The sequence below is a fragment of the Cebus imitator genome, unplaced genomic scaffold (genome assembly GCF_001604975.1).
Source record: "Cebus imitator isolate Cc_AM_T3 unplaced genomic scaffold, Cebus_imitator-1.0 Scaffold444, whole genome shotgun sequence".
Lineage (NCBI taxonomy): Eukaryota > Metazoa > Chordata > Mammalia > Primates > Cebidae > Cebus > Cebus imitator.
The window spans coordinates 2654642-2667912 of record NW_016107759.1 but is presented as its reverse complement, the minus strand read 5'-3'; the positions used below and the strand labels follow the sequence as shown (position 1 = coordinate 2667912).

Below are 13271 nucleotides of genomic sequence, written 5' to 3'. Positions count from 1 at the left end.
TTTTTTGATTTGGAGTCTCTGTCGCCAGGCTGGAGTGCAGTGGCACAATCTCAGCTCACTGCAACCTCCATCTCCTGGGTTCAAGCGATTCTTCTGCCTCAGCCACCTGAGTAGCTGGAACTAGAAGCGTATGCCACCATGTCCAGCTAATTTTTCTATTTTTAGTAGTTAGGGTTTCACCATGTTGGCCAGGATGGTCTCAATCTCTTGACCTCGTGTTCCACCCGCCTCGGCCTCCTAAAGTGCTGGGATTACAGACTGGGATTTTAAAGTAAGGGGGCCGGGCATGGTGGCTCACCCCTGTAATCCCAGCAGTTTGGGAGGCAGAGGCAGGTGTATCACCAACCTGACCAACATGGCAAAACCCTGTCTCTACTGAAAATACAAAACTTAGCTGGGCATGGTGGCACAAGCCTGTAGTCCCAGTTACTCAGGAAGCTGAGACAGGAGAACCACTTGAACCTGGGAGGTGGAGGTTGCAGTGAACCAAGATTGAGCCACTTCACTCCAGCCTGGGCAACAAGAGTGAGACTTCATCTCATAAAAATAAATAAAGGAAACACAGGAATGGCTACTCCATAGACAGAACAGCCTTTTCTTGTTTTCTTTTTTGGGTCCGGATCTTGCTCTAGCGCCCAGGCTGGAGGGTAGTGCTGTAATCATGGCTCACTGCAGCCTCAACCTCCCTGGGCTCAAGTAATCCTCCCACCTCAGCCTCCTGAGTAGCTGGGACTACAGGCGCACACCACCACTGCCGGATAATTTTTGTGTTTGTTGTAGAAATGAGATCTCACTGTGTTATCCAGGCTGATCTCAAACTCCTGGGCTCAAGTAATCCTCCTGCCTCTGCTCCCCAAAATGTTGGGATTAGAGGTTTGAGCCACCACGCTGGCCTGCTTTACTTCACTCAAATGTCTCCTCTCAGAGCTTTTCCTTGATCATCCTCTCAGTTCTCCTTCCCAGTTACTTTTGGTTTCTCTTTCTTTTTTTTTTGTTTTTTTGTTTTTTTGAGATAAGGTCTCTTGTCGCCCAGGCTGGAGTGCAGAGGCCTGATCACAGCTCAGTACATCCGCTCACCTCAGCCTCTGGAGAAGCTGGAACAACAGGCGCACCACCGCCCCGCCTAAATTGTGTGTGTGTGTGGGTGTGTGTAAGTGTGTGTAGAGACGGGGTCTTGTCATGATGCCCAAACGGGCCCAGTTACTTTCTTTTTTTTTTTTTCCTAAGACAGACTTCCTGAGACCTTTTTTTCTTTTTTTTGAGACAGAGTCTTGCTCTGTCATCCAGGCTGGAGTGCAGTGGCGTTGTGATCTCGGCTCACTGCAACCTCCACCTCCCGGGGTCAAATAATTCTCCTGCCTTAGCCTCCCAAGTAGCTGGGATTACAGACTCCTGCCACCACGCCCAGCTAATTTTTGTACTTTTAGTAGAGACAGGGTTTCACCGTGTTGGCCAGACTGGTCTGGAACACCTGACCTCATGATCTGCCTGCCTCAGCCTCCCAAAGTGCTGGGATTACAGGAGTGAGCCACTGCACCCAGCCTGGCCCAGTTACTTTCTAGCAGACTGTTCTACCAGCTTCACAGCCAGTAGTAGCACAAATGGCTCAAAACCGTGAATTCAGAGTAAAAGCCAACTCCTCCCCACGGCTCACAGGCAAACGGCATGGCTTCTGCCCTCTGCACCCACTCCCTGCAGCCACCCGGCTTGCTGCCACTCAACGCCTGACACCACCAGCCCAGGGCCTGTGCCCTGACCATTCCTCAGCACCATTCGTTCCCAAGGTCACCACAGGGCTCCCTGCTTCGCGAACTTATGTCTGCTCAGGCTTCACCTCAATACAGCCTCCTTTGGGGTCCCCTCCACTCCATCCCTTCTGTTTTTTTCCACAGCGCTCAGCAACTGTCACTCTTATCCCGTTTAGTTTCTTATCTGCTGTTCCCCAAGTGCCAAGAACAGTGCTTTGCACACAGAAGGTGCTCAATATATGAATGCCTTTGAGATTACACGGTTTATTCATTTTCCTGTGTTATTTATCATAAGCCACACTGCAAGTCCCGAGGCAGGGTCAGGTTCACCGCTCGAGGCTTGGACCCCACCCGACTGCTGCTGCCCCAATTCCCAGAATGCCAAAAGGCAGGAGTAAACGCTGGCTACGGATGCCTTTTTATACTGCTATCAAAAGGCCAGGCTGGCCAGGCGCGGTAGCTCTCGCCAGTAATCCCAGCACTTTGGGAGGACAGGCGGGCGGATCAGCTGAGGTTGGGAGTTCAAGACCATCCTGGCCAACATGGTGAAACCCGTCTTTAAAAAAAAAAAAACAGGCCAGGCTACGGCGCTGTCACCCACGCCTGTTTACCCCGACCTGCCCGCGCTGCACCGTCACGGCTCACCGCCCACCCTCCAGGCCGGAAACACCTCCGCCCGCTTCCACTTCCGGATGCAGCCGCCACTGCCTGCAGCAAAGATGGCGACAAGCGCGTTTCACCGGTGACGTCACAGTGGTCGCGCGTGGTGACGCCATCGCAGCGCGCCGGGAGTTAGGAGCACTGTGCCAACCTCACTCTTCACGCGGTGGAAGCTGCCGGGGTTCTAGCTGGTATCGGCGGGAGCGGCAGCGGCAACATGGCAGAGACCGCGGCCGGAGTGGGCCGCTTCAAGGCCAAGTGAGCTCGGAGCGCTGGGGCCACGCGGGGAGGGAGCCAGGTTCGCAGCAGGCATAGCGGAGGCGCGCTTGCAGTGGGCGCCCATTGGGGTCTGGGAGGGGAGAGGCTATGTGTGCGCGGGCTCGCGGGGTCGCGGAGGCTGCGATGATACCAGGTGGGAGAGCAGGCCCCGACTGCTCTCGGGGAGGACAGGGACCTAAGCCCGGGCGCAGCAGCGTGGGCTCAACGAGAAGCCGGCTGTGGGGTGAAGCGGGGACCAGAAGTCCGGATGAGGGGAGGGGTGGGCTGAGCGTAGGTCGGGACTGGTCCTGGCAAACGGCAGGAGACGAAGAACCACCTCTAAGCAGTCGGCCTGGGGACTTACCACCCGCGAACCCTCTTCTTCAGGGAGCAGGGAGACAGCAGGAGAGGAGCAAGTCTGCAGAAGCACAGGAGGCCCTCAGTCCTGTGCCCTGTCACTCCCCAAGCCTTTTCTGAACAGCACTGCTGGTGCCCCCGCCCTGGCAGCGCAGTCTCATGGGATTATCATTTCCATCGGCGGCTGTGGGGCTTTGGTTGTGCCAAGCACTGGTAAAGGAAAGCCCCTGGCTGGCAGCACCGCCGTGGGAGGGTCGACTGGGTTCAGGGGCTGAGGGTTGCTTTCGTCTTGGCAGTCAAGATTCCAGAAGTGCACTGAGCCAGGCCCTGCCATCTGGGAAGGGAAGCCCAGGCCGCACACAGGGGACAGGGGGAAGATAGGAAACCTGTTCCAGGGGCTGGGAAAGGAACCATGGTGGGCCATGAGAGGGAAGGGAAGCAGAGGCAAGGTTCTCGGAAGCCCTTCTGGAGAGGGTCTGGGAGGTGTGTGGACAGAGTGAGGGTCTGATGTGGGGCAGTGACGTCTTCAGTTATGTTCCGAAAGGCACCTAGCAGCAGGGTTAAGACGTAGGTAGGGGGCCCAGTGAAGTGGCCAGAGATTGTGATGGTCTGGACCAGGTGGAGGCAGTGGAGAGGGAAGGAGGAGGGGCAGGGTGAGGTCACAGAAATGACAGCTGCTAATGGGACCTGGGCTCTGGGTAGGCCTGGGGACAGAGGGAGGAGCCAGGGAGGGGAAGAGGTATACCAGATCTCAGGGATGAAGACGCTGGGAGGTTGTGCTCTGGGCTGCTACCCAGGCTTGGCTACCCACTGCCAGCAGGGGTTGCCCCAGGGACTCACCTGGCTCTCGCTGAGGAATCCCTGGGAGCCCTGGAGTGTTGGGCTGCCTCTGCCTGACGCAGGCCCACCCCCTACTGCCTCAGGGATCACCAGTGAGCTCTGAGTCTCTGCTTCTCAGTGACTTGGGAGTGGCAATAGCCCCCTGCAGTGCTGCTGGTTCCAACCCCTGCCCCGTCCCTGCTGTTGCCCTGAAACTCAAGGGCAGGGGCCATTGTGGTCACCTCAAGAGGAACACCCAGCACAGGACTGGACCCAAGGGATCGAGGGGGTGGGTGGCGCTCACTCCCTCCCACTTTTTTTCTAGCTATGTCGTGGAGCGCAAAATCGAACCTTTCTACAAGGGTGGAAAAGCACAGGTATAGGTCTGGGGAAGGGTTGAGGGTGGGCAGCTGGAGGCTGCAGGGAGTGCCAAATGTTGCCTGGCTGAGACCCCTTTGTCCCCAGCTGGACCAGACTGGCCAGCACCTCTTCTGCGTCTGTGGCACCAGAGTCAACATTCTGGAGGTGGCCTCAGGGGCCGTGCTGCAGAGTCTGGAGCAGGTGAGGGCAACCTGAGTGGGTGAGGGGCAAGTGGCGGGGCCAGCCCCTTCACACAACCCTCTGCACACCGCTGTTTCCCCTAGGAGGACCAGGAGGATATCACTGCCTTCGATCTCAGCCCTGACGATGAGGTATGCAGGGTGGGGCCCAGTGGGGATTGAATCTGGGAAGGTGGGAGGAGGGTGTTGCCACCCCTCTGCTGACCTGTATCCTCCCCTAGGTGCTGGTGACAGCCAGCCGGGCGTTGCTGCTGGCTCAGTGGGCCTGGCGAGAGGGCAGCGTTACCCGCCTTTGGAAGGCAATACACACAGCCCCCGTGGCCACCATGACCTTCGACCCCACCTCCACGCTGCTAGCCACGGGTAGGGCCCTGCTGGGCAGGTGAGTGGCCGGCACAGATGGAGGGTCTTTGGGCGTTCCAGCCCCTCACCTTGCTTGTCCGCAGGCGGCTGTGACGGGGCTGTGCGCGTCTGGGACATTGTGCGGCACTACGGGACACACCACTTCCGAGGCTCGCCTGGTGTTGTGCAGTGAGTGTGAGGGGAATGTGGGGGGTGAGAATGCAGAGGCACCCCCAGGCTGCTCAGCTCACCCATCCTGTCTCGCCTGCAGCCTGGTGGCCTTCCACCCAGACCCCACACGCCTGCTGCTCTTCTCCTCGGCCGCAGATGCCGCCATCCGCGTGTGGTCACTGCAGGATCGGTCGTGCCTGGCTGTGCTGACTGCCCACTACAGCGCTGTCACCTCACTGGCCTTCAGTGCCGACGGCCACACTATGCTCAGGTCAGGAGCATGCCCTGGTAGGCGGGGAGGCTGGGAAACCGGGGACCAAGGCTAAAACTTGACTTCAGGTAGCTGTTGCTCCCCCAGCTCCGGCCGTGACAAGATCTGTATCATCTGGGACCTTCAGAGCCACCAGGCCACGAGGACTGTGCCGGTGTTTGAGGTAGGGACGCCTGAAGGCCAGGCCTGGTGAGTTGGGTTGGAGGGCGGGTGTCAGCAGCCCGTGACCCAGTTTGTCTCCAGAGCGTGGAGACTGCTGTGCTGTTGCCAGAAGAGCCGGCATCTGAGCTGGGTGTGAAGTCCCCAGGCCTGCACTTCCTGACAGCTGGCGACCAAGGTGCGTGGGGCTGGGCCACAGGCAGGTGGTAGGGGCTGGGCCACAGGCAGGTGGTAGGGGCTGGGGAAGGCCTGTGAACCTTAGAGTCTCACAGCCTGTCCCCACCCACCCAGGCACTCTGCGCGTGTGGGAGGCAGCTTCTGGGCAGTGTGTGTACACGCAGGCCCGGCCACCAGGCCCTGGGCGGGAGCTTACCCACTGCACCCTGGCCCGCACCGCCGGCCTGCTCCTCAGCGCCACTGCCGACCACAACCTGCTGCTCTACGAGGCTCGCTCCCTGCGGCTGCAGAAACAGGTGCACATCTGCCCCTGCTTAGCCTGCAGAGGGGCTGTGGGTGCCAGTCCTCCTCTTGCTGGGTCCTGGCTCACATCTCCTGCCTCCTGCCCCTGTATAGTTCGCTGGCTATAGTGAGGAGGTCCTGGATGTCCGGTTTCTTGGGCCTGAGGACTCCCATATCATCGTGGCCTCCAATAGCCCCTGCCTGAAAGTGTTTGAGCTGCAGACATCAGCCTGCCAGATCCTCCATGGCCACACGGGTGAGTGGGGCCAGCCCACCTGACACCCTGGGACCCACCTGGGTCCCTTGCTGGCTTCCCTTCCCCTATCTTGCCCTGTGACCTCTACCTCCCCCCAACATGTTTTCAGATATCGTTTTGGCTCTGGACGTGTTCCGGAAGGGGTGGCTTTTTGCCAGCTGTGCCAAGGTGAGGTGCTCTGAGAGGTAGGGGAAGGGGCACTAGGCGGGGAGGCCACACGGTAGGCCCACAGACCAGCCTCTCTCCTCTCTTCCCCATCCCCAGGATCAGAGTGTCCGAATCTGGAGGATGAACAAGGCTGGCCAGGTGGTCTGCGTGGCTCAGGGTTCCGGCCATACGCACAGTGTCGGCACCATCTGCTGCTCTAGGTAGTGAGTGAGTCAGGGCTGGGCCCAGAGTGTCAGTGAGAGGGATGCCCAGGCCTGCCAGCAGGGGCTGCCGCTCAGGGATCTGGGGAGGCGGCCGCAGTGCTGGCTTGATCTTTGAGGCTCCAGCCCAGACGTGTGGAACAGAACAGGATTGGGGGAGTCCCTAGGTGCCTTGGGGGCAGTCCTCAGAAGTATCCCTGGGAAAGTGGTTAAAGGGGGAAGAGCACTGGGGCAGAGAGAGGGAATCTGCATCAGGCCCAGGTGGAGAGGGGACCCCTGCATGTGGGGCTCGGGTCCTGTGTTTGGAGCTGAGTCACCAGGTGCTGCAGGTGGACAGTGTAGGCAGGGCTTGGTCCTTCAGGTGCCTAGAGGTGACCAAGGGCAATCTGCATCCTGGGACAGGCCCCACGGTCTGAGCCGGGTGCTCCCAGGCTGGCCCTGTTGGGAGCTGTCCATCAAGGCTGGCGGGGGCTCAGCTGTGTCTCCTCCCTCTCCTGTTTGGGCCACAGGCTGAAGGAGTCCTTCCTGGTGACGGGCAGCCAGGACTGCACTGTGAAGCTGTGGCCCCTTCCCAGAGCCCTGCTGTCTAAGAACACAGCCCCAGACAGCGGCCCTGTCCTCCTGCAGGCCCAGACCACTCAGCGCTGCCACGATAAGGTGAATCCGTAGCCACTGGGGTGGGGGTGTGGCCTAGCCCTTGCTGGCAGGGGGATGGGGATGCTGAGCCACCACCTGCTCCCATTGCCAGGATATCAACAGCGTGGCTGTTGCCCCCAATGACAAGCTGCTGGCCACGGGCTCACAAGACCGCATGGCCAAGCTCTGGGCCCTGCCACAGTGCCAGCTGCTGGGTGTCTTCTCAGGCCACCGGCGTGGCCTCTGGTGTGTCCAGTTCTCTCCCATGGACCAGGTGCTGGCCACAGCCTCAGCTGACGGCACTATCAAGCTCTGGGCGCTCCAGGACTTCAGCTGTCTCAAGGTAAGCAGTGCTCCAGGCCCTCCACGCCTCCCACCCTGGTGACATCTCATGCCCTACCTCAACCTTGCAGACATTTGAGGGGCACGATGCTTCCGTGCTGAAGGTGGCCTTTGTGAGCCGGGGCACACAGCTGCTGTCCAGGTGAGTGGGCTGGGACGGGGCAGCGATGGGGCCAGGTGGGGGAGCTGCCTGATGCTGAGCCTTTCCCCACCCCAAACCCAGCGGCTCAGATGGCCTCGTGAAGCTCTGGACCATCAAGAACAACGAGTGTGTGCGGACGCTGGATGCCCATGATGATAAGGTCTGGGGGCTGCACTGTAGCCGGCTGGATGACCGCGCCCTCACTGGCGCCAGCGACTCCCGAGTCATCCTCTGGAAGGTTGTGGGCCTGAGGTTGGGGAGGAGGCGGGGTGGCATGGGGGCCCCCATCTGACCTCAGTCTCACCTCAGGATGTGACCGAGGCAGAGCAGGCAGAGGAGCAGGCCAGGCAGGAGGAGCAGGTGGTCAGGTAAGGCCAGGACAGTGGTGCCCCTGCTCTGTGCTGTAGTGAAACTGAGGCTGAGCACCAGGCTCACCACCTGCTGACTCCAATAGCTCTGCCTGCAGCCCCAGCCAGCGACCTTCAGTGGCCTCTCCTCCCCTCCCCTCCTGGCAGGCAACAAGAGCTGGACAACCTGCTGCATGAGAAGCGGTACCTGCGAGCGCTGGGCCTGGCCATCTCCCTAGATCGGCCCCACACTGTGCTGACCGTCATCCAGGGTTAGGGCCCACCCCTGGGGGTGAGGAGCCGGGTCTCTGGACCATTGGGCTCTGCTTTTCCCAGCTCAGCCTTCCCTACTCCCACAGCCATTCGGAGGGACCCTGAGGCCTGTGAGAAGCTGGAAGCCACCGTGCTCCGACTGAGGCGAGACCAGAAAGGTTGGGGGCCGGTCAGGGTGGGTGGCCCGGTGGGCAGGGGCCAGCCATGGCGGATTGACCGGGCAAGAGGATGATGGTCCTGTCGCCCACAGAGGCCCTGCTGCGCTTCTGCGTCACGTGGAACACCAACTCGCGCAACTGCCACGAGGCCCAGGCCGTGCTGGGTGTGCTCCTGCGGCATGAGGCCCCCGAGGAGCTGCTGGCCTATGAAGGCGTCCGTGCAGCAGTTGAAGCCCTGCTGCCCTACACTGGTACGCAGGCACAGCCTAGGGTTGGGGACATCCTGGGGTGGGTGTGGATACCCCCCGACCTCCCTCTGTCCTTCCCAGAGCGGCACTTTCAGCGGCTCAGCCGGACACTCCAGGCCGCCACCTTCTTGGACTTCCTTTGGCACAACATGAAGCTGCCTGTGCTGGCCACCGCCCCCACGCCCTGGGAAACCCATAAAGGCACCCTCTCCTAGCCGGCTGCCTCTCTCCAGTCCATCCCAACCCCCTAGGGAACCCATAAAGGCGCGCTCACCTAGCCAGCTTGGTCTCTTTGGGCTCCAGTCCAGACCCCATCCTGACCAACACCCTACCTAGCCACCCAAAGGGGCACTGGAGCCGATGGTCTCCGCCCTTCTAGCCCATCCCCCCACCCTGGCCTGGCAGAGACCCAGCTGACCAGGCTGAGACTGAGCAGGCTGAGACGGCAGGGGTCATTCAGAACAAGCTTTACTCAGAGGAACAGTGAATTGCCCCTCCCATCCCTGTGGCCAGGGAGATCCGTCCTCCCCACTCCTCCCCAACCCTGGGATGGCGCAGTCTGTCCCCCCATGGGGATCCTCGTGCTCACTGCTCTGTTGTAGCGTGTGGCACAGGGTCCACACACCCTCCAGAGGGGCGCTGGCGCCCTGGGTGCCGCTCCAGGGCCCTGCGGGTGATGGTGCAGCAGCGGTTCTGGATGGCGCCCGGCGAAGGTCGGGCGGGGACGATGGGGGCAGGGGCAGTGGCCTGGGAGGGTTTGGGGGAGCCCTGGGCCTCATCTGCTGAGTCTCCTTCACGAAACACCGTCCCACTCAGGAGGGCACCCAGCCCTTCAGGCCGCAGTACCACCGCAGGGAGGAGGCCCGCCCGGTCGCCATACCTGTCAGGGGCGGGGGGATGTGGTTAAGGCCCCGCCTGCCTCGGCTAGGCTGCCCCACCCATGCCCATTCCTGCTCACCTGCAGAGCCACCAGCCTCGATCTGATGTTTTCAGCACGTGCACGCGCGCACCTGCAGGCACAGACAGCTCATCTGCACGGCTGCCCTCGTAGGCGCAGGAAGCACAGAACTGGGGACCTGGGGGTGTATGTTTGGGGTCACCGTGGGGCCGCAGAGGTCAGGGCCCTCACCCTTCTCTGGATTCTCCTGGCTTGAGTCTCTGCTGACGCTGGGACCGCCCTAAAACTGGTTCGGGACTTTCTCTAGGTTCAGTGACCAAGCACGGGCTCCTGGGCCCCATCAAGCCGCCCTTCCCACAGTGCTTCTGGCCCATTTTGCCACATGGTCCAGCTGTAATGATGGCATGAGGGGTGGGGGTTAGGTGCATACCGCTGCTCCCTAGGGACGGGCCTCGTTCCCAGCCCTGGCCCACAGCCACCTCCTCCAGGTAGGGTGCTGGAAACCAAGCTGTCTGCTGGTCCTGGTTCTCCACTAGCCACCAGCCTGTGCACAAGAGGCGGGTGGGGACTCAGATCTTGAGGCTCCCTGGCGTCCAGGGACAGAGGCAAATCCCTGGGTTCCTGGTGGGCCCTACCGGAGGGGTGCCGCAGGAGCACATCCAGGCTCTCCTGGGCCTGCACCCGGAAAGGCCGGCCCCGTGTGTCCTGAGTGCAGAAGGGCTGCAGGCAGCGCAGGCTTTGAGCCTCCAGACTGTGGATGGAGAGGCGGCTGGCAGCATGGGAGAGAGGTGGCTCCACCGGGGTGGGCAGGATCACCCGGCTGGGAAGGGCAGCCCGCACGGGTGAGAGGTAGGCAGATTCCAGGGTGAAACTAGGCATGCCATGCCACCCCAGCAAGACTGCCAGCCTCCCAGTCTCTGCTCCTCTTCACTGGCTGTAACCCCCACCTTGGACCTCCCCCCAGCTCCAAACGCTGCTGCAGGCTGGGAGTTGGGGGTCGAGTCAGGCACCTGCCAGGTGGCAGCGCGGGCTCCAGGTCCAGGGGTTGCGGTGCGAAGAAGCCTGTGATTGCCGGGCTCTGAGCCACATGCTCTGCAGTCGCCAGCAGCCTCCGAGAATAGGTTTCCAGCAGCTGCAGGCGTGCCAGACCGCGGCTCGTGCGCCCCCCGCGTGCCAATAGCGGTGCATCTAAGGACACCACCAAAATGTACTGTGAGACCCCGCTTCGGGCTTCACTGGTCCCTTGAGCCACACCCCCCGCCCCCAGCAAGCCACTGCCTTCCCTGCCCCCAGACCCAGGCTGGCCTGACCGAGAAGCTTTGGGAGAATGCGGTCGGATTTCCGAAGCAGACCCGCCTCCACTGGAAAGGTCTCCTTGAGAGTCTTCTGAGGGCAGGAAGAGGGGCATCAGTCTCCCAGAGCCCACTGTGCACCCTTAGGAGGGTGGGGTTCCTCACCCTGATGACAAGGGCTGGGAGCCTCAGGCAGGATGAAGGGCCTCCGGTTAGAGTCACTGACAGGTCTTACACTGGTAGTCACCCAGGTGGGGAATCCTTAACCATGGTATTAGGGTGGCCCAGGGTCACTCACCTTGAGCTGCCTGAATTCCTCCCAGCTCCTGCGCACAAAGGTGTCACTGCCATCTGACCAGCACACGGACAAGGCAAATGTCTAGGGGACGTAAAGTTGTGGGTGCCTTGGAGATGCTGATCGAGGCACCCCCTTCCTATGCCTTAGGGCCACTAGAGACACACCCAGGTCTTACCTGGAGCCTCTTGATCTGCACCAGAGCTGCCCCTCGAACTGAGACCGGGTATCGGGGGCCCACCATGGCTGTAGCCGTCAGGCTGTAGACTCCTGAAATGGGTAAGGACCCCTCTGCCTCCCTGTGCTCCAGAGGGTTCTGGGGCACCCAGGAGCCTGGCTGGCTGGGATAGAATCCCGGCAATGCCTCAAGCCTGTAGGGTCCTTGTGGAGCTGCCCCAGCTGAGTTTTTTGTAGCAGCTTTCTTGCTGTCCCCCAAGCCCAAGATCTGGGAACAGTAGCACAGGGATTGGGGGACTTCCAGGCAGAGCTGCTAGGAGGAAGAATAAGCGTCCCGGCCCTAGAGGCGTGCAAGACTAAGGGGCAGAGGGTGGGAAGAACTGCTGCCTGGGGCCCTCCTGCCTGTCTCTGGCCAAGGGAGGAGGGAAGAGAAGGCGGGGCCCATCAAAATGCCACCAGTCCTGCCCACCTCTGGATTCCCCCACCCTGCGAGGTACTTGGCCTGGTGTAACCTGCCAGGGTGTGCCTAACAACTCTGTCTTAGAACTGGCCTGGGGGTTTCTGTGCAGAACCAAGGACTCAGTGCTGAAGGCTTTAAGTGCTTTGTCTGGTTTAATCCTAATGCTGGAGGAAAGGTCTCTTAATGTCCCCAACTCACAGAGGAGGAAATGTGTGCTAAATGTATAATTGTTGTGAGTTTTTCTGTAGATGTTGGGGAACAGGCAGACCTCACAGGCTCACTCCAGGGGTTCCCCTTCAGTGAGGAGACTTGGGGTAAGAGAGGGCCCATCTGTGTAGTCACTGGCACTTGAGGGGTGAGGGGTGGTCAGAAAAGTGGTCACCAGGACTGTTTTGAGAGCCACCTCTCGATGATTTACCGTGACACTGCAAACACCGCCTAGGCAGAGGCTTGCCCAGGTGCCACACCTCTCTGGCTGCTTCCTTATAGTTCGAGCTTCGGAAGCCACATTCAACCTTGGCACACAGTGGTTCTTCCTGGTGCTGGAGCCACCAGTTCTGTGTTGGGATGCCCCTACTCCAGCCCCTTCAGGGAGCGGTCAGCCTCTGGGGCATCCCTCCAGGAATCTGCCTTGGCTGCAACAAAGGGCCTTTGTGTGTGTCTCACCAGCACTCTCTGAGGCCCTCAAGCTGTCCCTGGTCTTGGCAAGGATTAAGAACACCTGCTTACATAGGGCTGATTTGCAGGGCACCCCCAGCCAGCTCTCACCTCCCCCCTATCTCAGCTGAGGGCCCCAATGACCTGGTGATGAATCAACCCAGGGGAGACTTTGCTCTCCTGGAAGACAGTAGAGAAGCTAGGGAAGATTTATTCACAAGCAGAGGCCTAGAGGAATTCTGAGGCCCCTCCACACCCCAGCTGACACAGCCTGCCCCACCCCACATCAGCCCCAGATCCTTCCCACTTTTCTTCTCCTACCCTCTTTTCTTACCTGAATGGTACAACCACCCCACCCTCCATCCATATCCTCCTCACTTGTCCCTACAAAATCCACTCCAAGGTCGGGGTCTGTGCCTCTCACCTGTAACCCAAGCACTTTGGGAGTCCAAGGCCGGGGAACTGCTTGAGCTCAGGAGACCAGTCTGGGCAACATGGTGAGACCTCCATTTGTACCAAAAAAAATACAAAAATTAGCTGGGTGTGGTGGCACGTGCCAGTAGTCCCAGCTATTTGGGAAGTTGAGGTGGGGGGATCACTTGAGCCTAAGCAGTTGAGGCTACAGTGAACCATGATTGTGCCATTGCACTGCAGCCTGCGGAACAGAGCAGGACCCTACCAGAAGAAAGAAAAGAGAAAGAAGAAAGGAAGGGGAAAGAGAGAAGGGGAGGGGAGGGGGAAGGGAAGGAAGGAAAAGTAAAGAGAAAAATTCACTCCCCATAAGAAATAAAGAAATCAGTGGCCGGGCGCGGTGGCTCAAGCCTGTAATCCCAGCACTTTGGGAGGCCGAGGCGGGTGGATCACGAGGTCAAGAGATGGAGACCATCCTGGTCAACATGGTGAAACCCCGTCTCTACT

At 60.2% G+C, this 13271-nt stretch overlaps 2 protein-coding genes across 8 annotated transcripts; one reads left to right on the top strand and one right to left on the bottom strand.

The window, feature by feature from the left end:
* Nucleotides 1-2509: 2509 nt before the first annotated feature.
* Nucleotides 2510-8853, top strand: TBL3 (transducin beta like 3). 4 transcript variants are annotated; one of them, XM_017511058.2, is made up of 22 exons: nucleotides 2511-2666; nucleotides 4168-4219; nucleotides 4308-4403; nucleotides 4487-4534; nucleotides 4624-4765; nucleotides 4849-4933; nucleotides 5016-5186; nucleotides 5274-5349; nucleotides 5430-5523; nucleotides 5637-5818; nucleotides 5919-6060; nucleotides 6170-6228; nucleotides 6325-6428; nucleotides 6938-7085; nucleotides 7177-7407; nucleotides 7478-7548; nucleotides 7630-7786; nucleotides 7858-7916; nucleotides 8064-8167; nucleotides 8255-8326; nucleotides 8419-8577; nucleotides 8656-8853. In XM_017511058.2, the coding sequence occupies exons 1-22, from the start codon at nucleotides 2626-2628 to the stop codon at nucleotides 8787-8789; spliced, it is 2427 nt and encodes an 808-aa protein (XP_017366547.1). In that variant the 5' UTR covers nucleotides 2511-2625; the 3' UTR covers nucleotides 8790-8853. The 4 variants fall into 4 exon arrangements, with proteins under 4 accessions (XP_017366546.1, XP_017366547.1, XP_037588253.1 ...); XM_037732325.1 differs by having other exon boundaries at nucleotides 4352-4403; nucleotides 8656-8790; XM_017511057.2 differs by having other exon boundaries at nucleotides 2510-2666; nucleotides 4168-4403; nucleotides 8656-8790.
* A 172-nt stretch (nucleotides 8854-9025) lies between these two features.
* NOXO1 (NADPH oxidase organizer 1) lies at nucleotides 9026-12485 on the bottom strand. 4 transcript variants are annotated; one of them, XM_017511061.2, is made up of 9 exons: nucleotides 11238-12485; nucleotides 11063-11143; nucleotides 10783-10855; nucleotides 10483-10660; nucleotides 10108-10292; nucleotides 9903-10016; nucleotides 9533-9650; nucleotides 9162-9454; nucleotides 9026-9101 (listed from the first exon to the last, which is right to left on the bottom strand). In XM_017511061.2, coding segments are annotated over exons 1-9 (1110 nt in total). In that variant the 5' UTR covers nucleotides 11304-12485; the 3' UTR covers nucleotides 9026-9099. The 4 variants fall into 4 exon arrangements, with proteins under 4 accessions (XP_017366550.1, XP_017366548.1, XP_037588255.1 ...); XM_017511059.2 differs by having other exon boundaries at nucleotides 10783-10858; nucleotides 11238-12482; XM_037732327.1 differs by having other exon boundaries at nucleotides 9026-9454.
* Between the last annotated feature and the right edge of the window lie 786 nt (nucleotides 12486-13271).

Coding starts and splice junctions, on each gene's coding strand:
- NOXO1 (XM_017511060.2), bottom strand. CDS start 11,303: ATGGTGGGCCCCCGATACCCGGTCTCAGTTCGAGGGGCAGCTCTGGTG. Junction 11,144..11,237: donor TGCAGATCAAGAGGCTCCAG/GTAAGACCTGGG, acceptor TACGTCCCCTAG/ACATTTGCCTTGTCCGTGTG. Junction 9,455..9,532: donor CGAGGCTGGTGGCTCTGCAG/GTGAGCAGGAAT, acceptor CGCCCCTGACAG/GTATGGCGACCGGGCGGGCC.
- TBL3 (XM_017511057.2), top strand. CDS start 4,170: ATGTCGTGGAGCGCAAAATCGAACCTTTCTACAAGGGTGGAAAAGCAC. Junction 7,086..7,176: donor CTCAGCGCTGCCACGATAAG/GTGAATCCGTAG, acceptor TCCCATTGCCAG/GATATCAACAGCGTGGCTGT. Junction 7,917..8,063: donor CAGGAGGAGCAGGTGGTCAG/GTAAGGCCAGGA, acceptor CCCTCCTGGCAG/GCAACAAGAGCTGGACAACC.